This window comes from Tenrec ecaudatus, unplaced genomic scaffold, assembly GCF_050624435.1.
Source record: "Tenrec ecaudatus isolate mTenEca1 unplaced genomic scaffold, mTenEca1.hap1 Scaffold_3790, whole genome shotgun sequence".
In the NCBI taxonomy this organism is placed as follows: Eukaryota; Metazoa; Chordata; class Mammalia; order Afrosoricida; family Tenrecidae; genus Tenrec; species Tenrec ecaudatus.
In genome coordinates, this window is record NW_027459176.1 from 60,410 (window position 1) to 87,819 (window position 27,410).

General features: G+C 38.8%; 1 protein-coding gene across 1 annotated transcript; it reads right to left on the reverse strand.

Moving 5' to 3' along the window:
• Positions 1-22,628: 22,628 nt before the first annotated feature.
• On the reverse strand, positions 22,629-23,147 carry LOC142436518 (translationally-controlled tumor protein-like). The gene has a single exon (XM_075540118.1). The coding sequence runs from the start codon at positions 23,145-23,147 to the stop codon at positions 22,629-22,631; it is 519 nt and encodes a 172-aa protein (XP_075396233.1).
• Between the last annotated feature and the right edge of the window lie 4,263 nt (positions 23,148-27,410).

Consider the following 27,410-nt stretch of genomic DNA (forward strand, 5'->3'; position numbering starts at 1 on the left):
TGGCAAAAATTATTTTTGTGTGTTGAAATGTAGCCTACAACTTTTAAACTATTTATTACCTGTAATATTTATGGTATATTTGAAATCTGTTATGTAAAATATCATTAAATTGTGATGATTAGAGGAATTAGTATTTCTTCTCTTTGGAAGCCTCTTTTCTTCCTTTAAAAAGCATTGCATTTATGATTGGTCTATCTAGAAAATACTATAGAATTTTTAATACAGTATTGAAAATGGAACTGTCTGTCCTATTTCTTAAGTGGGGTGGGGTATTTTCTCTTTCCTCTAAGAATGATATTTGCTGGTGCTTTTTAACTGAATATATTAGCATATTGAACTATACCTGCTTCATGTTACAGTTGTAGTTTTTTCCCCCAAACTTTAAAAGCCTTTGATTTTTTAAATTAAATTATTTTATTGGGGGCTTTTATAGCTGTTTTAATAAACCACACATCAATTTTATCTAGCACATTTGTACATACATTGCCATCATCATTTTCAAAATATTTTATTTTTTCTACTTGAGCCCTTGGTATCAGCTCATCTTTGTTTCCCTCCCTCCACCACCTTCCCATCATTGTGACCCCTTGATCAATTTTAAATTATTGTTTTCATATCTTACACAATCTGCTATTTTCCTTCACCCACTTCCTGTTGTTCATTACCCTGGGGGAGTGTTATGTGATGATCTTTACAATCTGTTCCCCTTTCTCCCCCTTGTGGCCCCACCTTTCCCCTACCTTCATGGTATCATTACTCCCATTATTGTTATGAGGGGTTTATCTCTCCTGGATTCCATATGTTATGTTGAGGGATCGTATCTGTACCAGTGTACATGCTCTGGTCTAGCCAAATTTGAAAAGTAGAACTGGGGTCATGATAGTAGGGTGAAGCAAGCTTTAAAGAACTATATGAATGGTATGTGTTCTGTTGGTGCTTTATTGTACACTGGTTGGCTCATTCTTTCCTTGTGACCCCTCTGTGAGGGGATGTCCAATGTCTAAAGACGTGCTTTGGGTCTCCAATCAAACACCCTTTGTTCCCATCTGTATGATTGTTTGGGGTCTTCTAATTCCTCATACCTGATCCCATAGACACCTCATGATCACACAGGCTGGTGTGCTTCTTCCATGTGGGTGTTGTTGCTTCTCAGATAGATGACCGACTGTTTAACTTCAAGCCTTTAAGAGACCAGATGCTATATCTTATAATAGCCAGGCACTATCAGCTTTCTTCACTATATTTGCTTATACACCCCTTTTGCCTTAAGCAATCCTGTTGGGAAGATGAGAATCACAGAATAACAGATTATTAAAACAAAGTATTCTTGCATTGAGGAAAGACTTGAGTAGAGGCCCAATACCTTTGACTTTTTAAATGTTCCTACTTTGTTTTCTGTGCCTACTTAGACAATTGACCCTCTTTTCTGTCAATGGTTCACTATAATGCTTATTTTCTTATGTAAAATATGCTCTGGGACAAATTTCAATGAATCATGGTACATAATCCTTGTAATATGTTGTCTGAATCTGTTCCAAATATTTAAAAGAATTTTTCATGTAGATCGATTATCAGTATTGCGCTACAGTTTTCTTGTAGTGTCATTATCTGACATTGGTGTCAAGGGTATTTACTGGTTTGATACAAAGTATTGATAACCAAGGGATCAACCAGAAAGAAAATGTTTTGAGAATGATGATGGCAATGGATGTACTAATGTGCTTGACACAATGGATGTATGTTATGGATTGTGTTAAGAGTTGTATGAGCCCTCAATAAAATGATTTTTTTAAAAAAGAGAAAGTATTGAAGTATTGGTAAGTGTTCTCTCACAACCATTGTTATATTTACACTCAATAACTTGAACTTAAACTAACAAACAGTTAAGTGGTGTTTATTCATACCAGCTCAGTACTCTGTATTAAGCTTTAATCTATGGTCTGATTATGCTAGAAATTTCTCCTGGAATTTTATTTTGATTCAATTGATTATAGCCCTTGTAAGCAACCTAAAATGCATTCAACTACCATTGATCCCATGCACTGGCTGGACCCTCTGATCTTCCAGCTGGCTCAGTTTGGAAGACGACATGATTTACATTCCTCTTGCCAGACAGATAGTCACTAACACCTACGTCATTGTGTGTTGCCCTCACAATAGATCCTCAATTTGGAAAATACTCTGCCATATGACATGCTGTATGGATCTTAGAAAATGTCCTTTAGCTAACCTGCAGAAGAATGGTATAAGGAGGAGCAGCAATTCCTCAGTAATTTTTGCATCACCTTGGTTTTGCATCACCTTTATTTTATTATATTTTTTAACAAAAGAAACCCATTCCTTATTTTTAATAAGCTTATATTCCAGTGAATGTCTCTTGAGCTTTCAGGCATTTGATAACATGGAAATAACTTTTGTAAACATAGCTAAATATTTAGTATTTTGTGCATTGCTTGGGTATTGATTAGTAATTTCTGAGGTTCTTCTTGTTGATAGTTCTGATTGAGTCCATTCCATCTCACAGGGACCCTGTGCACAAAGGAATGAAACACTGCCAAGCCCTGCAGCATTCTCACAATTTAGAATGAACCTATTACCTAAGTTACTGTATCAATCCTTTCAGTTGAGGGGTTCCTATTTTTCACTACCCCTTTACTTTACCAAACAAAATATCCTTCTCCAAGGACTGATCACTTCTTACATGTCCAAAGAATTTCATGTGAACTCTCACCTCCTTATCTCTATCTAGCACCCTGACCTTACTTCTGCCAAGACATATTTGTTTGTCCATTTGAAGGCCCCTGCACTACAATTCAAATACACTGGTTCTTCTTAATTCTTTCTTATTCAATGTCCAACTTGTAAATGCATATGAGGTAATTGGCAATGCCATGGTTTGGGTAAGATGAACCTAGTCTTAAAGTAACATCATTGTTTTTCAACACTCTTCAGGGGCCTTGTTAGGCAGATTTATCCAGTATAATGCATCTATTGATCTATTGAATTTATTATCACCTTTTAGTTGTTTTGTAATTTCCCATAACCTAACAATCTTTCCAGAAGAAGTTAATACTTAGTCGAGCTTAGATTAAGAATACTGAGCAAGGAGGGACCTGGAAGCTCACCTTCTCTGAAACCAACCTGTCTCAGAGCCCTGAGCTGGAAGGCTGTCCTTAAGACCTAGAGGAATGATGACACTTAGATTCCAGAAATGCATGATAACTGGGCACAAGATTGTCTAAAACAAATTGTGGCTTTGTCTATTAGCATGACTTGCAGATCAGTTTTAGAGGGGCCCAACCCCTCACCCTTTATCCTATAACTGCAACCTCACACCCCTCTGCCTCCAAAAACACCCTGGGGGTTGCAAAAGGGCTGTGCCAATGATGCCCAACTAGTCATTCAGACTAATACTGCCCTCACTAATCGAAGCACAGCCTCTTGCCACCACACTCATTTTGTTTTCCTCCCTCCAAGTTCCTGGTTAAGCATGATTCGCAAGCTCCAGGCCTGACACTAGCTAATCCAGTCTCCCTAGAAGACCAAGACTATGGATGGGATATCCTAGACCCCAAGGCAATAAGCCCTCTCCCACTTTGTGTTGTTTGTCATCTGTTAACATTACTTAGAGAGCTTGAAACCCATGCTCTAGCCCAAGATGACAGAATGGATGAAAGTCATGTCTTTCCTTAATCCATCTCATGTACTTTTTTAAAAGATAATTTTATTGGGGACTCATAACAATCTATACTTCAATTGTATCAAGAATATTTGTACATATATTTCCATCATTCATTTCTAAACATTTACTTTCCATTGAGACCTTGGTATCAGCTCCTTTTATCCCCTCTCTTCCTCTCCCCCCACCCGTCACCCCTTGATAAATATTAAATTATTGTTATTTTTGTATCTTGCACTGACTGCTATCTCTCTTCCCCCATGGTTTCTGTGTTTCTCCCCCGGGTGTGTGTGTGTGTGATTATGTGTCTATCATTGTGATTGGCTCCCCCTTCCTCCCCTCTCCTCCCTGCCTTTCGCTTCCCCGACTGGTATTAATACTCCCATTCCTGTTCCTGGATTCGGTATGTTGTGAACTCTTATCTCTTTTCTGTACCTGTGCACATGCTCCAGTCTAGCCCACAGGGAAAGGCAGAATTGGAGTCATGATAGTGGGATATGAGGAAGCCTCAAGGAACCTAATAATATTTGTGTTTCATCAGTGCTATCCTGGTCCCGGGTTGACTCATCCTTTCAGTGTGACCTTTCTGTAAGGGGATGTCCCATTGTTTACAGATAGATGTGGGGTCTCTACTACAACCCTCCTCATACTCAGCAATATGTTGGGGGTTTTTTTGCTTGCTTGTTTGGGGTCTTATGAAGCCTATTACCCTATCTCTTTGACACCTCATGATCACACAGGATGGTGTGCTTCTTCCATGTGGGCCCGTTGCTTCTCTACTAGATACCCACTTTTAAACTTCAAGGCTTTAAGGCCTCAGGTGGTATATATTTTGATAGCCAGGCACTTTTCTCCTTCTTCACCACATTTGCTTATGCACCCATTTTGTCTTCAGTGATCATGCTGGTATGGTGAGCATCAAAGAAGGTCAGGTTGTTAGAACAAAGTGTTCTTGCATTGAGGGGGGGCTTGGTCAGAGTCCCAAAGTCCATCTACTATCTTAGTGTATTGCCTTATAAATATATGCATGTAGGTCAAGACCTCTATTTTTCAGAATTAATGTATTTACATATGCACAGACCTATGCTTGTACCACTATCCATAGCTTTGCTTCCTAGATCTTTCTTCTGTTTCCTTTTACCTTCCTCCTTACCCCACCATCATGCTTGTCCTCCTTCCACCTATTAGTAATTCCTCTCAATTAGATTGCTGTTGCTCCATCTGCTGTCTGAAAGTGGTCATAACCCCAGGCTTGCAGAGACCCTCTGAGAGCTAGTCACAAGACCTCACCCTGGGGTTCCCCCGTGCTGCTATCCACCTTGTGCCTACAGTCTAGGTTATTTCTGCTCCACAGCCAGGCGGAGAGTGACTGCATCAGCCATTACCTTCCTTCATCTCATGTACTTTTAAGCTTCTTCCTTCATTCACCTTTACTCTTAGCATCGTCTGTCTACCTACACCTTGTCATTCCTTATTGGTAATGTGCTATCTTTCACAAAAGCTTTAACATTGGGCATCCTTAAACACAAGAGCTGTAGAGACTAGGAAATACACCTCCCTCTGGGCTTGAGTTCTTGTTAAGGTTGTCTCTGCCTTAGCCAAGTCCCCTCTAGTATGTCCTGCTTATTTCCTTTTATCTCTTGTTTTCCATCTCTAAAACAGCTTTCACTGGTTGTGACCCTCTACTGTGGTACCACACTCTATTACTATGGGCTTCTAAATGTGCTCTACCTACCATACACATTTGTTCACACACTGTCAATATTATACAGTTTCCATGGGATACAAGGAGCTTGAAGCAGGATGAACTTTGATGAAAAACTCAGAATCTGTTGGAATGTCACAGTAAGAGAAACATTTGCATTGGAATCAACAAATAAAAGTATAGGAATTAGTTGGATGAGATAGTGGGAAAGAAAGAAACATGAACAAGTGTGTGACTACTACTTAAAATACATATAAATAATTTCTGATTCTTTAGTTAAACGATCATTAAAATATTGGGGGAATTTTCTTTAAAAATCTTTCCAAGTTCTGGAAAGCAAGGGATTGTTTGTGTTATATTCAGATAATGAAGTATAAAGATAAACTAAACATAAATGTTAAGAAATAATTCTAAAAGGGCAATGGATTATAAAGATCTACATATAACCTCCTCCCTGGGAGATGGACAACAGAAAAGTGGGAGAAGGGAGACATCAGATAGTGTAAGATATGACAAAATAATTATAATTTATAAATTATCAAGATTTCTTTAGGGAGGGAGGAGGTGGGAAGGAGGGGGAAAACTGAAGAACTGATGCGAAGGGCTCAAGTAGAAAGCAAATGTATTGAGAATTATGATGGCAACACATGTAAAAATGTGCTTGACAAATGGATGTATGTATGGATTTTGAGAATTGTATGAGCCCCCAATAAAATGGTTTTTAAAAAGAGAAATAATTGTTACTAGAAACAGTCCACAATAAATAACAACAGCAACAAAACTATTGATCACATATCATACTTTTCTAAATTGCTTTTTAAGTACAATACTGGTGTTTTAATGGCACAAAAACAATTGACACAGTGAGTTCATTGACTTGGACTGAAATAATATGCTGTGCCTGAAAAATCACCTAAGGTGATATCAAATTCATCTGTGTGGTTTAATGCTGTAGGTCAACCTTTAACAATATAGATCAATCCTCAACATAAGCATTAAATTCCCAAGTCTATATAGGACTTCAGATTCACTGTTTTCATTTTGGGAAGACCTGGAATGAATTCATCCTCTGAGATGAAGAAATATCTCCTGTCTGACATGAATGCCAACAAAGGAGGCTGAAGAAAACAGAGTACCCTCAATTTAGAGTGGGTCCTGTATTTAATGCAAACACTCAGATTGGAGCATTATTTTGAGGCCACAAGGAACCACTTAGGGTAAGAAGTGTAGGCCAAGAAACTGACATGCCCTAATCAACATTATCTACTGCTAAGTTTCAGGTCACAGATTTGCCAGAGAGAAATACCGTCCAGTTGAGGGAGCTAAAACCTGGGAATACTATCTTTCACGTTTATGCACGACCAGGAAAGCTATCAACATTTGGCTGGTGTGTGAACCAAATTCATTCAACCAACTCCAAAGTTTCTAGACTTCTGCTTCTTGTGTGTAAAGAATGCATTAATTTGACTTCAAGAAGCTTGAGCTACAAAATGGTATTAAAGATGCCTAGGGTATTTTCATTATCCAGGTAAAGGTTAGATAGGACTTGTGGGGAACACTATGTCCAATAGCTGAGGGTTGTCTATAATGTAAGAGCATGGCAGGGTAGGGGAACAAAGACGGGGCTTCATAAAGCTTCGTGATAGCTATTGCTATCAAATGGATATATGGTTTAATCCACTGGATTACTGGGATGATTTTCCTTCTATGACTTGGTACTGGTTATGTAAGGCGTCAACCTCCTAGTTTGGGACTTGGTCCATTGGGATGGGCAACAGAACTTCCTGAGTAGAGTCTGGATATAAAGCTCTACCAGAGGACATGGATTATCTGTTTGTCTAGTGTCAGCATTTCTTCAGCCCTACAGTCTTCTTTATTCACTTCATTCAGTCAAACATTTTCTATAGATTTCTGAAAATGGGAGCTTGAGCTCTTTCACGGTTTAGAAATGTAATCGTATAAGGGCTTCATTAACAGAATGAATCTGATGGCAATGTATCCAGTTGGTCAATATGTGGGAATTATTTTTTTATGGATGGTGATACTTAGGTTGGTAGACGCACTCCTCATTCCTAATGACCCTTTGCACAACAGAAGGAAATCCTGCCTTGTCTTTCACTATCTCCACAATGCCTGACATAATTAGCCCCTGTATTGTTAAACTACACTCTATTGTTAAAATACAGCCATTGAAGATGGTTCTATTTTTTGTTAAACTTAAACAAATAACCATGTTCTTTTCTCTGGACTATTCCATTCCTGTAATATGTCCCATGTATGAGGGAATAATACCTCAACATCTTTGATTTTAATGACATTTTTCCTGAACTTCTTCTAAGAGACAAAAATACAAACTCACTGTGATAGAAAGGACTGAAAGTCATTACAGCCTAAAAGGAGAGGGTAGAGCTGTCCCCATGGGTTTCTTACACTGGAACTATGTGTGGGAATAGAAAGTCTTATTTTTCTCCAGTGAAGTGGCTGGAAGTTTTAAACTACTGACTGAGCAGTTAACAGCCAAATGTTTCATTAGTGCTCCATCCAAGATAGATTTGTTTATTCTTCTTCCTGTCTGTGGTGTAGTCAATATTCTGCACAAATAACACAACAATTAAAATAAATTAATTTTTAGCTTTACTCATTGTCCACTTTAAAAATATTGGATATGTTGTAATGAATATACCATGGTCTGGTTTGAGCCAAGCTCCCCGTGTTGATTTCAACACTTTAAGTGGATCCTTTGCAGAAGATTTTCTCCAATAAAATATGTTTTTGGATTTATTGACAGTTTTTGCCACAGATTATGGATCCAAATAAAATAAAAACTCTTTTTTTCAGGGTAGCAATAATTAAACTCACAACTTTCTTCTAGTTCTTAAACACTTCCTCCTCCCCCACCCCACCCCATTATCATGATACCAATTCTACCTTGAAAACCTGGTTAGACCACAGTATGCACAGTGGTGCAGATGGGAACTGGAAACACAGGGAATCCAGGACAGATGAACCCCTCAGGATCAGTGGTGAGAGTGGTGATACCGGGAGGGAGGAGTGGGTAGGAAGTGGGAGCTGATCACAAGGATCTACATATAACCTCCTCCCTGGGGGATGGACAACAGAAAAGTGGGTGAAGGGAGATGATGGACTGTGTAAGATATAACAAAGTAATATTAATTTATCAATTATCAAGTGTTCATAAGGGAGGGGGGAACAGGGAAGGAGGGGAAAATGAACAGCTGATGCCAAGGGAAAAAATCATATCATTGTGAATGAGCGGGAGTTCGGAGTGGAGACCCAGACCCATATGATTGTGATTGGTTCCCTCTTTCTATCCCACCTTCCCCTTATCCTCATGGTATCGCTACTCTCATTATTTGTCCTGACGGGTTTATCTCTCCTGGATTCCCTGTGTTTCCAGTTCTTATCCGTACCAGTGTACATCCTCTGGTCTAGCCAGGTTTCAAAGGTAGAATTGGGATCATGGTAGTAGGGGGGAGGAACAATAAAGAGCTAGATGAAAGTTGTATGTTTCTTCAGTGGTACACTGCATACTGACTGGCTGCTTTCCTCTCACAACCCTCTGTAAGGGGATGTCCAGTTGCCTACAGATGGATCTTGGGTCTCCACTCCGAACTCCCCCTCATTCACAATGATATGATTTTCCCCCTTTGATTTCTGATGCCTGATTCCATTGACAACTTGTGATCACACAGGTTGTTGTGCTTCTTCCATGTGGGCTTTATTGCTTCTGAGCTAGATGGCAGCTTGTTTATCTTCAAGCCTTTGAGATGCCAGACGTTATATCTTCTGATACCCGGTCATCTTAAGCTTTCTTTACCACATTTGCTTATATACCGCTTTGTCTTCAGTGATCTTGTCAGGAAGGTGAGCATCATGGAATGCCAGTTTAACAGAACAAAATGTTCTGGCATTGAGTAGAAGCCCAATGTCCATCTGCTAACTTAATACTAAAACTATAAATATATGCACATCTTCATATATAAACATATTTACATGTATACATGTCTGTATTTAGATATCTCTAAATGCCCTTTGCCTCCTAGTTATTTGCTCTATTTTCTATTCCTTTCCTCATGTCCCACTCTCATTCTCAGACTTCATTTGGGTTTCAGTAATTCCTCTTAGTTACTTTGCTCTTTGTCAAGGCCTACCTGGTTTCCCATTCCCTCCTTGCCATTGATTTTGGTTCCTTTGCCCCTGCATTTGTTAACACATATTTCCTTTCCCCCAAATCCCCCTCTCCCAGATACCCCCGGAACTGCCAGTTCCATTGTTTTTTCCTCCAGATTCTTTGTCCTACCTACCTTATCTAGATAGACCTACATAGATAATAATATGTACAAAAAATAAGACAGTACAAAGCAAAGCAACAAAAGAAACGAAATAACAAAAAGAAAAGCCTGTAAATCAGCAGTTCTCAACTTGTGGGTCGTGACTCCTTGGGGGTGGGGGATCGAACGACACTGCCACAGGAGTCGCCCAATTCACAACACTAGAAAAACTATAGTTATGAAGTAGCAACAAAAATAATTCTATGGCTTGGGGGGGGGGGTCACCACAACCTGAGAAACTGTATTAGAGGGTCGTGGCATTAGGAAGGTTGAGAACCACTGCTGTAAATAGTTCAAGGTCTGTTTGTTGACCTTTAGGAGTGTTTTCTGGTGGAGTGTGATGAGGTGCCACTCCTGGCCCCAAAGTCTATTTTTTATATTCCCTTGGGACTCAATGTTCTGCTCCCCTTGTTGTTCTGTCACACACCTTTAGTGTTTTGCCTCGGTGTGGTGGGGTCAGATTGGACACAATTCCCAGTGTCTCCAGTGTTGTTCCCCATCATGCTATGGGTCAGTGAAGGATGTTGTGCCATGTAGTGGGGCCAGCCCTATGGACCTCTCTATGCATTGGCTGCTCTGAGCTGGAATATCGTCTTCAGGACTTGGTGGCCCAGCATGTGCCCTGCTCTCCCTTTACCTCCTTCCTTTGCACCTGTGTGCTCTGATGAGACATGTCCCTTTCCCTGAGCTGTAGTTTCAGTGTGGTCCTCTGAAGTACATTCTTCTTGGTGGGGGGGGGGGGTGGCGGGGAGACTGTCCAGGTAGTTGGGATTGTGGCCCGCCCCTCAAACCTCTCTATTGGTTCCCTTCTTCATGCTAGTATGTTTCATTCGTGTCATGGAGCACCGGGCTGAAGTCTGGCCCCTCTTTCCCTGTGGAGATAAACAATACCCTCCCCTTTGGTGGGTTAGTACCCCGTTGTCCTTTTTTTTCCCTTTTGCCCTCTCATTTTGAATTGGCTTCCATATGTATCCCTAGATTTGGTCTGACCCCTGCCATACTACCTAGACCTTGCCCAGGAATGTTTGTATACACTAGCTTTTCCCCTATGCCACTTGTGCATAAATAAAAATCTTGATTTAAAATTATGCTCAAACTATTAGGAATGCTCTTTATTAGTTCAGTTGTAAGAATTTAATTTTCTTTGTTCTGTTTTTGAATCAATACTCAAGGCTATAGTCTGGGATCTTCCTTAGTAATCTCTTTACATTCTATTAACTTTAATCAAGAAATACCTCTTTGTCATATGTTATTAATTTGATTTTCTTCCATCTTGATACCATGTTTTTTATTATGCCTAGTTTTCCAGATTAAAAAAAATAGTATCTTTACTGATTTTAAATTACCCAACAACATCCCATTATTCTGTTTGAATAGCTTGCACTATTTTTCACATTAAGGATGCTTATAAGTGCCAAAAGACAGACCAGCATTTTTATGGTATTATCTTACTAGATCATATATAACAACCATCTGATATCACCACAAATTTCAGAAGTTCTACATCCATCTTGGATTCCTGGCAGTTCCGTTGATCTGGAATTAAAGGTGTCTCTGAGTTATTTTAGCATCATTTTATATTTGTGTCATAATGATAATAGTTTTAAAATTTGAGAGTTAATTTAAATGTCTCTTTTGTAGAATTCACATTAATATGCACATCGACCAGTCTGCAGACAAGTACTTGTTTTCCAAATTTGGGAACATAGACAATTCCCAATGTGTTTGTTTAATCATATTAATTAATATTCAGTCAGTTATTGAAACATTGTTTATCCATAATACTGTACAGTACATTTGAATTTTTTATGCAATTTGTTTCTTTCTTTCTTTTGTTTTTAAAGAACAGTTTCCCTTTTTTTTCAGGTTTGTTTCCCTTCAGCTTCTAATCTTTGCTTAGGCTTTGGAGATGGTCGTCGGACTGTACCTGTAGGTGTAAAATGGGGTGGGAAGGTTTAGACTTCATGTGAAGGTTCTGGGATTCAAGTCACTGGTTCCTGACAACCTTGCTGTGAGTAGCACAACTCACAAAATAACATGACTTCCCATACAGCTTGGGAAGCATATATGCACTAAGGCATTCGCTATGGAAATGTCTCTGAAGGCTGTGGTCTACATTGTTCTCTATTACAAAGTTCTTCATGGCCTTGTCTCTGGGCTCACAGCAGGCACAGTTCATGCAGCAAATAGTGTGTCTGCAGCCAGTGGCTTTCTTGGCATGACCATTGTTATGTCTTTCCTTTTTCATCGCTGAAGAGAGGATGTGAGAGAAAGGGCAGTCCCAGCTCCTTCATTTGTTGATGTCATGATAGCTCCTCAAATGGTTGATAAAAGCCCTAAAACAAACAAGTTTCCAGTCTTCAGTATCTCTAGTTAATATTTCCAAATTAACTTGTTTTTAAACTATATATTCAATTATTTGCTATGGAAGGTGTTGCTCCACACCCACACACAGAAAAAATATAATGTAGACGATGGTGTTTATAGTAGAGAGTTTCTATCATAAACTATTACTATAGGATACAGATGGACATTGGACAGTCCAAATGGGCAGTGATGTTTGCTATGTAATCAACTGGCAGACGTGTCACAAAGTTAGTAGAAAAGAGAATTAAAGGTAATGGAAGTTTTGTGCACAAATTCTGAATGGTGTTCATATTGGTAAGTCTATGAGATGAATTGAAATCTTTGGAGAAGTGAATGTAGATGGTTCGAGAATGACAATAATGACAAAACCCAAAGGTAGACTTTATGGAACACACAACCATTTGTCAAATCCTTATCAAATGAAAGTTGATCAGAACTTTAAGCTGCATCTTTCTTTTCACACATGTTTGAATGCTTAATCCTCAGATGAAGCTGAATATGTGGACTATTTTTGGACTCAGTGACTGGTGAGGGTGAGGCCGTGGATTTTACCACTGAAGGATGGGCACTGCTGGGTGTTTCTCAGAAGCAACTCTACAGAGATGTGATGGTGGAGACCTTCAAGAACTTAGTGATAGTAGGTATGAATAGCTTATTTCAAATTAATGCATTATTTACCAAATACAGGTGATTGTTGCCTCCATCACTGGGATAAGGGATAGGGATACCTGGTTAAATATGACAATAAAGTTAATTTTATCTCAGTTCTGATTATATCCAAAGTTTCCCATGATCACAAATCTCTACATATTACAGTCTGCCACTACTCTGTCAGTTTTGCACAATATTAAACTTCCATGATTTTATTATGGAAGCTACACAAGTATTTCAAATACTAGCAGTATTACCCATGCTAAACAGGTATCTGTGCAACTGTGCAACTTCCCAACTGAGCAGACTTGTAGTAAGGAAGAAGTGTTCCACTTCTGGAATATAAGCCACTGGTAAACACCGACTCATAATGGAACATTCTCTGATACAGTGACAGAAGAAGAGCCCCATGCAGTTAAAAATATCCAAAATCTCATTTTTCACCCACAGACCAGGATGTCAATATCAAATTTCTGATGTTCCAGTTACCACACAATGTGTACCACCTATGTAACCATAGTATTAGTGCATTTATTAAATGTTTGAAAGGGAAAAAGTAATTTATTTTGCAAATTATTCACACCTGCATACTTTTTGAAATCTTGAAAAATCAAAGTATTGAAACAGCTTCAGGGAAATGTTAATAGGACTTTTTTTTTCTGTCAGGAGCAGTATGCTGGTAAAATCTATTTTGTTCTCTCAGAGTAGTAAGAGAAATGTCATGGGAGAGGGCAGAAAATTCATTCAGGATCATTGTGTCACGAAAGCATTGACCAACTCTTTATGGAAGAAATTTTACTTGATAAATTTGTAAGTAAAAGTCTCAATTGCCCAAGAACATTCTGCACAAATGCCTGCCCTTGCATTTTCATTAATTTTAGACATTACTACAACACCTGTGTTCATGAAAGAAAAGAAAACCACATTCATCTTTAGTGTTACATCTGCCCTGTGCACCATAGCTTTTTAATTTGCTCTTCTAATTATGAACTACATATGTTACTGTTGTTGTTAATCTTCAAGGATGCTTAATTGCTAATTTCTCTTTGAACATGGTTAAAACATCAAAAAATATTTACACGACAAAGTATTTCTTGTCTCATAGCTACTTCTTGTCTGTGTATAATGCTGTTCTTTTTGTTTCCTACTGTGAACTTCAATATGCATAATTGGTTCTGCTTCTCATATGTTAATGATTAAGAAAAAACTAACCACTGAAAATGTAATGGTAAGATTCTTGAAAAATGATACAAGTACCTCCATATTACAAAAAATCTGTAAGTTTCTTGGAAGTGTAAAGCAAGATAACAAGAACCCACTTTTGAGGTGAGTGTAATTTATTTGAGAGAGAGCAATGCTCCAGATTTGAGTTGGAAGGATATATTATGTTATTTAAGTACATGTATGAGGAAAGAGACCGAAGCGAGCATTTTGACATTTTAAGTACATGTAGAGTAGATGATTAAGTACTCATCTAATAGCAAAATGAGGCAATTCAGAACCTGCCAGTGTCTCTAAAGAATCAATCCTTTGGTGATCTCCTTCTTTAATACTTACAGATAAGCCGCTCAGAGCCAAAATTGTCTTATCATCTTATAATACCCTGTCTTTACATGTACATGTAGGAATATGTTGTTTATATATATAAATATGTAAAGATATAAATGATATAAAATAAATATCTGTGCATAATCAACACACCGTCTACACATATAGATCACCTCATATTAAGTTGGTGTTCAACGTTCTTTTCACCAGCACTATGACTTAGTAGCCAACACCTAATTCACCTGGTGTAGTGGTGAAGGAAAAAAAAAAGTCACTTTTCATCATTAGTGTTACATCTGCATTGTGTCCCGTAGTTTTTAATTTGATCTTCTAATTAGAAACTGTACACATTATTGTTAGTGATAAACTTCTAAGATGTGTTTAATTGCCAATTGCTCTTTGAATATTGCCTGCTAACCACAAGTTTGGCAGTTCTAAACCACCACCTGTTCCAAGGGAGAAACCTAAGGCCTTGTACTGCATTGAAAAGCTATCATCTCAGAAAACTACGGGTAAATTTTTACATGCACCTGAAGTGTTGAACTGAGTCATAATCCACTCAAAGTGAATTTTGAGACATAGTTGGTACATCAACAAACCAAAATCCATGAAAAAATAGAAATTATTCCAGAAAACATTTAATTCCATCTCATGTTATTGTAGATGAAAATAAATGTATGTTTGTATATATGCATATGCAGTCACAGAAACATAAGGCTTGTGGTGCATGATATTAAGCATTTCATTGCTAACTGAAAGGAGAGTGGTTCTAACACATCGGCCACACATTATGAGAAATACGATATTATTGTTCTGATAAAAATTAATATTCCTATCTACCTTATAGCGTCACAATGAGTAGAATGACTAAATTACAGCCTATATCTCTATCCATATATCTATTAGAATATAATATAAAAGCATATGCATTACAAATATGGTTGCATATACAAATGTATAACCTATACATATATTAATTCAATTACCAAAATTATGACTAAAGAAATGGCACTCAATATAAAGTGTCAACATTTATTTTAATAGTACACTTAAAATATTTATTGCAGATATATAGTTTTAATCCCTGTGAATTACTTTTAAATATTTAAATATATTTCTCATATGCCCACTTATATAATTTCTCCATATTTTATTAACTCACCAACCATTATGATTGTATCTGATATTTAAATTTATGATTTGTTAGATAATTGAGATAAATTGTGTATGTTTACTATCTATGGGCATAATAAAATGGTAAAAACCTTCTTTTTACCTGCTTGTTTTAGTAGAAAGTATTTGCCCTTGATATCCTCTAGAATATATGAAGTAAATACTATTCATGAGCTCTCCAGTCAAATTGGAATTCTTCCTGAATTAAAAAGACCAGAACACTTATATCCCATGGAACATCTTTGGGATGGAAAATCATTCAAGCATTTACCTTCACTACAGCATAACAAGCAATTTCATACTCAGTTCAATGCTGACAAGTTTAACAAAAATGGAAAAAACAATATGAACATTACAATAGAATTTCTAAAAGAAAGCAAAGGTGACAATAAATAATATAGAAAACTCCATGGAGATCTGTCAACACTCACGGATGATATTGAAATTTTCAATGGAGCTCAATCTCATGAATGCAAGCACTGTGGGAAGGCTTTTACTCAAGACACATGTGTCATTCAACATTTGAAAACTCACAGCAGAGGAATGTGGCAAAGCTTTTCTTAGAGCCTCAGGTCATACTAGACATATGCGAGTTTACACTGGAAGTAGGCCTTATAAACGTAAAGACTGAGAAAAAACTTTTACTAGATCTGCTAGCTTTACACAACATATGAGAATTCACAGTGGGGAGAGGCCTTATGAGTGTAAGGAATACAAGAGAACATTTACTCAATCCACAAACCTCAAAATACATATGAGTATTCACAGTGGGCAGAGGTTTTATGAGTGTAAGGAATGTGGAAATGCCTTTAATAATTCCTCAGAACTCAATCAGCATATGAGAATTCATAGTGGAGAGAAGACATTATTACAGTAATGAATGTAGGAACTAATTTATTCAATACTCACACCTCATTAACCATATAACAACTCAAAGTAAAGGGAAGACTTATGAATGTAAGGAACATAGTAACAGATTTAGGAATGTAAGGAATGTAGTAACAGATTTAGTGAATCCAAAAACTTCACTGTACATATGAAAAACCCATATTGCAGAGAAGCATTAGGAATTATGACAAAGCTTTATAACTCTTTAGTAGTGTGTGCGCTCAATTTTCTCATCTGCTGACTTCTATAGATGCAACATAAATTTTATGGATCATTAATTTTATTTATATACAAATATTTTTATGACCTCACCAATATATAGGAATTTGGTAATGTTTTATACACTATTTTCTAAAATTTTATTAAAGAATATATTAATAATCCTGTACCACTATTTTCTGAACATATATACTTTTATATGAATAAATACTTGTGGGGATCTAGCTGTCATATGGTATGTGTATTTATAACAAGTTAATATCAACTCGTTTTTAAGTAACTGTGAAATTCTGTGATCCAATTAGTAGTGTTTCAATGTAGTTTCTGCTGGAATCACACAGGCTACTTTCTGGATGAACTCAAAGTACTATTTTTGTTAGTGGTACCAGGAAAGGGCATTCTGGAGGTGAATCACTGTACAAAAACACCATATATGTTGAGGTGATGAATTTGTCTATAGCAATCAACTAGAACAAAGTCCAACATGCTTTAAGGTGTCAAAGACCCCACAGACAGCCTGGTCTCAATCTAGGACACAAGAGTTTTCTTTTGTTTTCCCAAGAAGAAAATATGACTTTTCATGATCCATGTAAATGATGTGGCTGCTAATCCTAGAAAACATGGTTACTGATTGATAGCATGTCCAATGCACTGTTACTGGTAAAAAACAGACTTGGACATGTGCTTCTGAGCCAGTGGGTCACAGTAATCAGCCTTGTATATTTCACTTGACTACCATGTCTAAAGTAATTTTTATCTTCTTTGCACCAGTTTAAGTCTTTTTATGCCCAAACAGTAATCACAGTGACTAATACTGGATAATTGGAATGAAAGATTTCTTTTGTTTTGTTTTTAATCATTTTATCATACAACTCTTATCACAACCCATACATATATCAATCGCGTAAAGCACATCTGTACATGCATTGCCCTCATCATTCTCAAAACATTTTTTCTCCACTTAAGCCACTGGCATCAGTTCATCTCCCCCACCTCCACTCCCCCCACCCTCTTGAACCCTCGATAATTTAAAAATTATTTTGTCATATCTTACACTGTCCAACGTCTCCTTTCACCCACTTTTCTGTTGTCTGTCCCCCATGGAGGAGGTTATATATAGATCCTTGCAATCGGTTCTCCCTTTCCACCCCTTCCTCCCTCCACCCTCCCAGTATTGCCACTCGTAGCACTGGTCCTGAAGGTATCATCCACCCTGGATTCCCTGTGTTTCCAGTACCGAACTGTACCAGTGTACATCCTTTTGTCTAGCCAGATTTGTAAGGTAGAATTGGGATCAGGATAGTTGCGGGGTAGAAAGCATTTAGGAACTAGAAGGAAGTTGTATGTTTCATTTTTGCTACATTGAAACCTTACTGGCTCATCTCATTCCTGCGGCCCTTCTGTAAGGGAATCTCCAATTGCCTGCAGATGGACTTTGGGTCGCCACTACGCACAGCACAGCCCCTTATTCACAATGATATGATTGTTTGTTCTGAGGATACCTGATACCTGATCCCTTTGACACCTCAGGACCACACAGGCTGGTGTGCTCCTTCCATGTAGGCTTTGTTGCTTCTGAGCTAGATGGCCACTTTTTTACCTTCAAGCCTTTAAGACCCCAGACCCTATATCTTTTGATAATCAGGCACCCTCAGCTTTCTTCACCACATTTGCTTATGCACCAACTTTGTCTTTGGCGATTATGCCAGGAAGGTGAGCATCATGAAATGCCAGTTTAATAGAACAAAATACTCTTGCATTGAGGGGGAACTTGAGTGGAGCCCCAATGGAATGAAAGATTTCTTATCCAACTGGGCATACTCAGGAATCTTGACTCCTCCTTCAAGATCCTGACTTCATTTTGTTTTCAATTTATTAGGTCTGATCTCGGCCCAACATTTTTGTATCTTCACTTCCACTTAGTTCATGGTTAATTGAGTTTATTTTTTAATGAGGAGGGTGCCATTTTATCACCTGGGGTTTCTCCAACCTAAACTTTCAAAATATTAAGGTCCAGTCTCCTGAAGGACAAATCACAGATCTTTTTTATTCAGGGAGTTTCCTGATATTTGTATATTTTTCATTTAGTCATTTTATGTTCTGGTGAATGCCAGGTATAGGTTTTTGTGTATGTGTGTAATTTATTGACATTTGCTCATTTCTCTTAGTTCAAAAATATCAGGTTAAGAAGTTTATTTATCTGAGATAAAAGACATACGTTTAAATTCATATTTTTGATGAGGAAATTCTCCACTCAGAACTCTTTTCAAATGATTGAATTTCAGGGGAAAACATGGCTGCCTGAAAGACTCTTTTAGCAAACTCAACCAATCTCAGTCAGAATATAACTATAACGTATATTATTTTTATTCTCTTTTTAAAAAACTTTAATCTCCCACCCCGCCCAGATAACCCAGAACTTCATATAACAGCAAATCCTTCAACTTGGCAACTAACCAGTGCTGCCATTTACCTCTTAATGACCTCCCCCTGATTAGAAGCGCCCCTTCCCCACCACTAAAACCTCAAGCCTCCATTCCTACTGGACCTCCATTTCCTTTCTGGGACCCCTGCATTGATGATGGCTATTTGGTGTGACACAGAAACCCAATGCCTCTCCACTATGTCCCATGTGACACTGACGCTTAAAGCTGCTAAACAGTGTCGCCCCCCCCCCCAAAAAAAAGGGGGTCGCTTTCTTATAAACACAGTAACATTGATCTGTTGCGCTCTTCATGTACTATATAGGGAATTGATATGTTAATCTTTTAGATTACTTACTAGATATACTCTATCTATACCACATTCACCACTACCTCAAGACACACCCCTCATTTTCTCAGTGACACCCTTTCACATAAACAATCAAGTACTAGAATACCTCTTGAAATTCCCTTTTCTAATTTATAAAAAAAACATTATACTTAGTCAGAAGACCACTTATGATTATAACATCGCTTAAACCCTACCCTTGTGCTAATATATCCTATTCTCTGTATCTACTCATCTATTAAGATTTCTTCATCTCTGCTCAACAATATTTAGTTATCTGTTATTCTCCTCTAACTCAAAGATCCAGCACCACATGACCTCAACACAGCCCTCAACCCTGCATACTACCTATATTTGAAGTAATATGCCACAACAATAATAAACTTCCATACTTAAGTAGCTTTATAATATATATATATATGTGTATATATGTATGTATATGCACCACATCTGGTATTTATATCTCTGGTTGTTGTCCTACATTTGGCATGAGTGTATTCCTATGTCTATTCAGAATCTGTGAAGATTTTCTCTACTCAGTAGAAATGGGTATCCAGAGAGGATGTACTGGTTACCCTCTTTATATTTCCCATATCACCATGTTTGAAGCTTAGCTTTGCATATCTTTCCCACCAGTGATGCCTTATTGTTGTGTCACTGGTTGCACAGTGCATCTCAGTGCTTGGGCAGCTATATCATGATGCTTCTTTGTTAACCCCAGTGGAGTAGGGAATTTAGCCCTAGTGGTGCTTTGACAGAAACGTTTGATAGCTAAGGACATGGTCTGTGTGCTACTCCTACCAGTTACTTCACTGGGAAGGACAATGATACGTTTACAGCCTGAGAAACCATGAAAGGGGCAGCTACCTAGGGTGCTGAATGAACTCCATGAGAGGGGTCTGTGTGGGGTCGTATCAACAGTTATACTCTGGGCTCCAAACAGAAAGACAGCGCTTGAACACAGGTCTGCTTTGCATTGTTTGAATGACATTCCAGAGCACATTCACCATGCCTTACTCACCATAATCAGGGTGTCATAATTCTGAGGTCTTGTTCACCCTCTATCTTTTTGCCTTCACTGCCTTTGCAGTTGGTCTCTGGCATGCTTTCCCTGATGCAAATCTCATTTCCCTGAGGTGCGTCTTCTCTGTGTCAGCTTGGTCAGGCCATGATACTCAGTAGATTGGCAATCATGCTACCTTGTAAATTTGAAGCCCTTGTTGTGTGAAGGCTTATTTGTTGGTCTGTGATCCCAAATTACTCTAGCAAAGAAGATGAGACTGCTACCATTGAGATTTAGCGCATTGGAAGTCCTAGAGAAGAGATCTTCTCAGTCGTACATGGGAGATGTGAGTGAATATAGAGCCAATAGAAGGGTGTTAATTTTTCTTATATATTATGGATATTGTCTTCCATTTGTATAAGTCCACCAGGGTGAGCTTATGTGATAAACCATGTCACAAATGTAGGTTGGAATACCAACCCTTTATCCAGTAAAGGACTAACACCTCTGGTTGGATGTCACCCTGATGGATGCCCTGCACGGTCTTTTATTTTATCTGTTAGCTAGGACATGTGTTAGTAAGCTTGTATGCACTTTCTCAAAGTACACAAGGAATGAGGGAGCAGAATAAGCACTAAGTTCTCATAACAAATGGCCTTACCCGGAAACTCAAGGTGTTGGTCCTTGAGAATGATTTGTCTTCACTTTCGGCAGTCCATGGTGCTGTCAATGTTTTCTGCCATTACTATATTCTAACACTTTGATTCTTCTTCAGTCTTCCTTTCTATGCACTGAAGAATGTATAACTTTCACATTCCTTGGTCACAGGAAATTGAAAATACTGTCTGCACACTTCTTTAATTTCCTTTTCTCAATTGTGTTTTAAATATATTACATGCCCTAAATCAATGACACTACAAGCAGAAGAATCATATGCTCCAAGGGGATGATTGATAAAGTTATCTGCATTAAAGTAAAAAAAAATCTGGAAGGTGAGAAGAGGTGAATAGAAAACACAGAGTTAGGGGTGGATGTGGGGGTCACACTTAACCCTAGCTCAATCTAAGAACAATTAGTTCTTATGACATTGCCCTGATCAGTATGTGCCCTTTTGAAGGAACCACAGGTGTGGGTGCTACAGCAAAGTGTGGTGAAGAAATGAGATGGTATCTTGCTCTCAGAAAGAATGGTGTCTGGGGTCTTAAGCTTTGTTTTTAAACAAGCTGTCATCTCAGTGTAACGTCAACTAAGTCCACATGGAGAAGAACACCAACATGCTGATCAAAGGATTGCCAATAGTCACATTCAAATCTAAGGAGAGAATTGTATCAGAGTTTAATTTTTTAACTCTGATTTTGAGAAGGCTGTGGATGACATTTGAAGGCCAAATACATTTGCGGGTTCTACACAAGGAATAAGCTTCTGGTGATTTCTCTCTGACCATAAATAAGGGATGGGAATAACCTGGTTATCAGACAGAGTATTAGAGAGATGATTATAGCAGATTGAAATAAAAAATCTGACTTGAAAGTTAAAAACTTGTTATTTGATCTCCCTATTGATACACTTTCACCTTAATCTTGTTTTTTAATACTTTCTGGTTTTGGTTTCCAAATTGAGTTTATTTCTTTACTGTTGTTGTTATTGTTGGCAGCCTTCTGAGTCTGTTATGGATCTTTCTATACATATTTGGTATATAGAACCCAGTGTGGGTGACTCTATAGAAACTATAGCTACATTAAGGGTTCCTGGTGGGAGATAATGAGGAGTTGCTATCAAGAAATTTAAGCAAAAACAAACAAACAAAAAAGAAATATAAGCCAAAAGAAAATGTTTGAAACTGATAGTCATTTGCATGACAAGATACAACTATTGAATGATGTGATATCTGGATTAGTTCTCAAAATGGTTTGAGGAAAAAGAAAGAATCAGAAAATTCCAAGGCTTCTGCAGGCATACTTTAAAATCCTCAAGGTAACATCTTTGCTTTTCAACACTTTTTTTTTTGTTGCATTTCCAACTCTTTATTTTAGTTTTGTTTAAATGCATTTTATTTTTAGACAACCTACACGACATTTTTTGTGTTTTTTTCTTTAAAAAAAAAGCCTCTGCTCCAAAAAATCAAGGTCACCGCTCCAAGTCAAGGTCACAAGTCCACGCAGAGCTCATGATGGCATCAGTTCCGTTTGTCTCGGTCCTGGTGTCCTGTGGGCGGACCGCAGACAGCTAGGAGGAGGGGCCGTCGGGCGGTCGGTCGTGCGTTGCCCACTGTCAGCACTTCTCCATCTCTAAGCCGTCCTTGAAGAAGATCATGTACGGGGTCCCGCCGCCCTCGCGGTAGTCCAGCAGGGCCACCATGCTGTCGGGAATCGTGTTCTCGCCCTGAAAGAACTGGTATTTCTTGAAATTGGCGAGGATGTGCTTGATCTGCTCGGCAGCCCCGGTCATAAAGGGCTTCATGCGTTCCGGCTTCCGCTCCTCCAGCTTGCCTTTGAGGGATTTCATGTAGTCCTTGATGTACCTCTTGTAGGCCTCCTTGGTGAAGCTGGTCTCCTGCAAGTGATGGTTCATGACGATGTCCACGTCGGTGACCACCTTGTGCTCGGGCCCGTAGCCCTCGGGGCCTTCGGCGGATGCGTTGCCGCCGATGAGCGCGTCATAGATGTGGCCTTGGGCCCTGCGGACCATGGTGCCCTCCACTTCCAGACACAGCCCGCCCGTGATCTCCCAGATCTTGTACACGTCAGAGAACAGCTCATCTCGGCTGATGAGGTCCCGGTAGATGATCATGACGGTGGCGAGAGGGCGGTGGCTGCGCTGGCTTCGGGCAGCTCGGAGCTCCAAGAGGACAGCGCTGAAGGGAGCGAAAGTTACAGTTGGCGCTGGGGGAGGGGCGGCCGGCGCAAGGGGAGGGGCATCTGGCAGAAGGGGCGGGGTGCTTTTCAACACTTTCAAGATGTCTTTTGAAGCAGATTTATCTACTGTCATGGTTCACTTGATCTCTTGACTTCTGCTTCCATGGGCACTTATTGTGCATGCAAGCAAGATGTAATCATTGACAATCCCAATATGTTCTAAAATTCTCATTATGCTATGTATTGGTCCAGTCACATAAAATGTAACTTTCTACCCACCCCAATGGGAAGAGAATGACTTTCTGTTTGTGAAACCCTTACAAGTGTTGTATTTATTTCTTTCATAATGAGCATGTGTAACAGAAAGCATACAAGTCTACTTTTGGGGTGAACTGGGTGTAATCTATATTGAATTTTGAAGATATGGATTTACTTGCTGTATTCAATATACACAGGGCAAACAGATTGGTATGTACTGCTCACTCTCTATCTCTTTTAAAGCTCAGTACCTATTCGGGGCCCTCATTGTGTTTAAATATCTTAATTATATGCAGAGGTTCATTATCTGTATCAACTTTCTGGGGTCATAATTCTTTGTAGTGTAGTAATTACGTAATGATGTCAGTTTTAGAGTCTGGTCGAGTAGTATGCTCAGTGGGTCTATTAATCAAGAGATGGTGGCTTCAAACTCACCAAGTTTCCAATTGAGAAAGGTGAGAAGTTTGCTCCCATAAAGAAATATTTTAGTTTTTATCAAAGTACCTGATACTTCCTCTTGAGTGGAAATGGAATGGTCCACGTGTACTTTATAGGAGAAATATGTGGTTTTTCTAATCCCAGAAAGAATTACAGTCATAAAAACTCACAGGGGCAGTTCTACCTTGTCCTAAATAGTTATTAGTCTGCTCTGATGCAATGGCAGTGAGAATATTTTTACTCTTATTCTGGATTATGGTATATAATGAAAACATTTTCAGTTGCCTGCAGGGATGTGGGTGATTTTTCTGTTTTCCTGATAGTAGGACATGCAATAGGGCCAGTAGTTTGGGGATCCTATTATGGACAGCATTGAGGGAACTAGGGAGCAATTCTAGTCTGTCCAATGATTGGCTATGAGGGGAAATGGACACAGTGTTACTGGGCTTGATTTATTTTATGTTGATGATATAAAATGAAACTCTGATGGATCAGTTGTGATGGTATCATGTGTGAAGACATTCCATGGTAAAGGGATTCAGGCTGTTTGGTAAATCCTTTACTCCCTTCATAAGCTTTCTGAGATAAAGGTAAAGGGATTATCCTGAGGTATAGCAGCACAGCCTTTCATCTCTGAAAGCATTATAGAGAATTGAAAAGAGAGATGTAGGACCTGACTACAGCAAGAAAGGAGACCTGGATCAGAGTTCTTCTGTGGACCAGCAGTCCCTACACAGTGAACCTCCTAGATCCAAGGTAATGTTGAAGCACACATACACATACACAGTGCTATCTAAAGCAAGTTAATCCCACAGATAGTCCAAGCAGACAAGGAACTTGCCCCAGAAGCAACAGAATAAGAGAGGCTTATCCTATGGCTGATAGGCTACGTAACATAAGCCACAGAATTCTACCCACCTAATTTATAAGAAAATACACTTTAAACGGAAAACCCCCCAATTAGTGATGATTCCTTCAAAACACACTTAAAAACTAAGAAAATGTGCTGGACTCTTCTTCAGAGCTCAACACTGAACACATCTGGTTGGATGCCATTTTTGGAAGGGTATTGCCCATCCCTCTTCCCTTTCACGTTCTTCAATGTTATTGAAATCACTTGGGTTTATGGAACAGTCGGTTTTTTGTAATGGGTTAGGTTCTTTATCGGCTTGCTTGGCCAGCATTCTCAGAAGGTTAACGGTTACGATAATGTCAGCCTAGGTGACAAGTAATGCCATCACATCCATGAAGAGATTTTCTGTCAGCAGCCAGAAGTGGGAGGTGCTATCCTGGTGGGTGTGGTTTCCCCCAGTATAAATGTAAGTGGATTCTCTCTGTAAGCTGTGCAGATTTGGCCAGGTCCAGGGCCTCACCATACTTGTGCATCTCCAGACTTGAGACAGCATCTTGCCATATTTCCTACATAACTTGGATTCACCCTTCTGCATAGCCTGGGAGGAAGCAGCCTACCGTCCCACGTTCCCATCTTGGATTCCTCTGGTACTCACCTACTTGAGTCAAGAGAGTGGTCCAGAATGATATCTGAGCCTTGAAAGCCTCTACAACTGTGAATTGAAAAGGTGAGTAGTGTGACTAGAATTTTTTTCTAAACATTTCTGACACGGTGTAATGGTGGCGGGATGGGATTAAAAGTGAGGCTTGCTTCTTTAGTAAAGGGCACAGTCTCTGACACTCATGGGGAAGCACTGATTCAATAACAGTCAGTGACTAAAGGTGCGGGGGCGAAGATTTCAGAGAATGGAGGTCACCCACCCACTTGGCCTTCCCTAAGGTCTGACCAGATGCAGCTTACCCTTCATGGGTCAGGATTCCTTTTGGAGAAGATTCGTCAGAATGAGCATAGGGACCCACTCAGCATCTTGGAGCTTCCCATCCAGAGTTATGTTGCAACATGAGGCTTCATCCATTGCCCCTCTGGAGCGGCTGTCCATAGAATTTTCCCACTGTTGTTCATGGCAGCTGTTGCCTGGAGATAGAGGGAGACAGTGAAAGTCATGGTGGAGTCCTGGCTCTTCATCTCGCTGCCCCTGGTTGTTCTAGTGACAAACTCACAGGACATCTTTTGCTTGTTAAAGACAGTCTTCATATTCTAAGTTTCCAGAGCTGTTCAAGAACATTTGATATTTGGTTGTGTTTAGTTTACAGTGGCCCATGTTTGTCTGAGAATTGTGCCTCATAGTGTTTTCAAAGGTTATTTTTTTTCAAAAGTCAGTCACCAGATCTATCTGTTAAAGTGTCTCTGAGGAGAAAGGAACCATCTTCTCAGTTAGCTGCTAAACATTGTAACTCTTTGTGTTATTGGGGGTTCCAAGTTTAATTTCACATTTATTCAAGAGGGAAATTGACACCTTGTGTTGTATTTATTTTGGAGGATTTAAAGAATTTTTAAAATTATGGTAAATTCTTCCTTTTAAGCTTCTTGGGTTTGCATTTGTATTTGTTTTGTTTCACTTTCTAGTAAAATTCTCTGACATTTAAGGAAAAGGCATTTCTTTTAGAATGCTGTTGTTGGTGTTGCTGAGATGACTACAAGGTGTGACATAAGTGTGGTTCAACTACAAGCCCAGGGAGATAACATAGAGCTAAATAAGAGACCGTCATAGTATTTTCACATTAGAATAGAGGCGTCTAACATACTAAGAATTGTGTAGGAAGATTTGCATTCTGGTGGTGAGAATAATTTTTTATATAATTCATGAATTCTATTTATGAATCATAAAATGTCTGTTATTGACAAGGTGTTTTAGGCTGTTCATGTTGTTAAGAGATATGGAATTGGTCCAGAATCCTACATACCCTCAGCACTGACTCATAGTTAGCCTATATGAAAATGGAGGAAATACTGGAAAATCCGTGGACATCCTCAAAATTGTAATGTTGAAATGAAATGTTGCAGTTATCATGTCACTCTAGCTTAATGAATTGGTTATACTAAGAAAGTGTTTATACTACACACTGCTATAAAATCTTTGATGTAATCATTCAAATTGTTAATTTGGTCTTCAAATACCCAATTCTTTATAGGCCATTGTCTTCCTTGCAAAATGCTGACAGAGACCTGCTCTGATCTGCCTTGCAAGATGTTGATCTTAATTACAAGATGCAGGGGGGAAACCTGCCCAGATCTTCCTTGAAAGATATCGATTATCTGACTTGTAAGATTGTGACAGAAGACCTGACAAAAGTATTTCTTGCAAGATGTTATTAAGTTTCCTTGCAAGATGGTGGGAAAACATTCTCTTATCTGTCTTACAATATGTCGCTGATACTCTTTTTAAAAGGTGCTGATAGAAGACCTGGTCTGAGCTTCACGGATCTTTTTTGGAAGATGCTGATAGAGGACTGCTCTGATCTTCCTGGCAAGATGTTGCTGGTCTTCCTTGCAAATTGTGAGAGGAGACCTGTTCTGCTCTACCTTGCAAGATTTTGCTGAACTTCCTTGCAAGAAATTGATTGAGACCTGCAATGATCTTCCTTACAA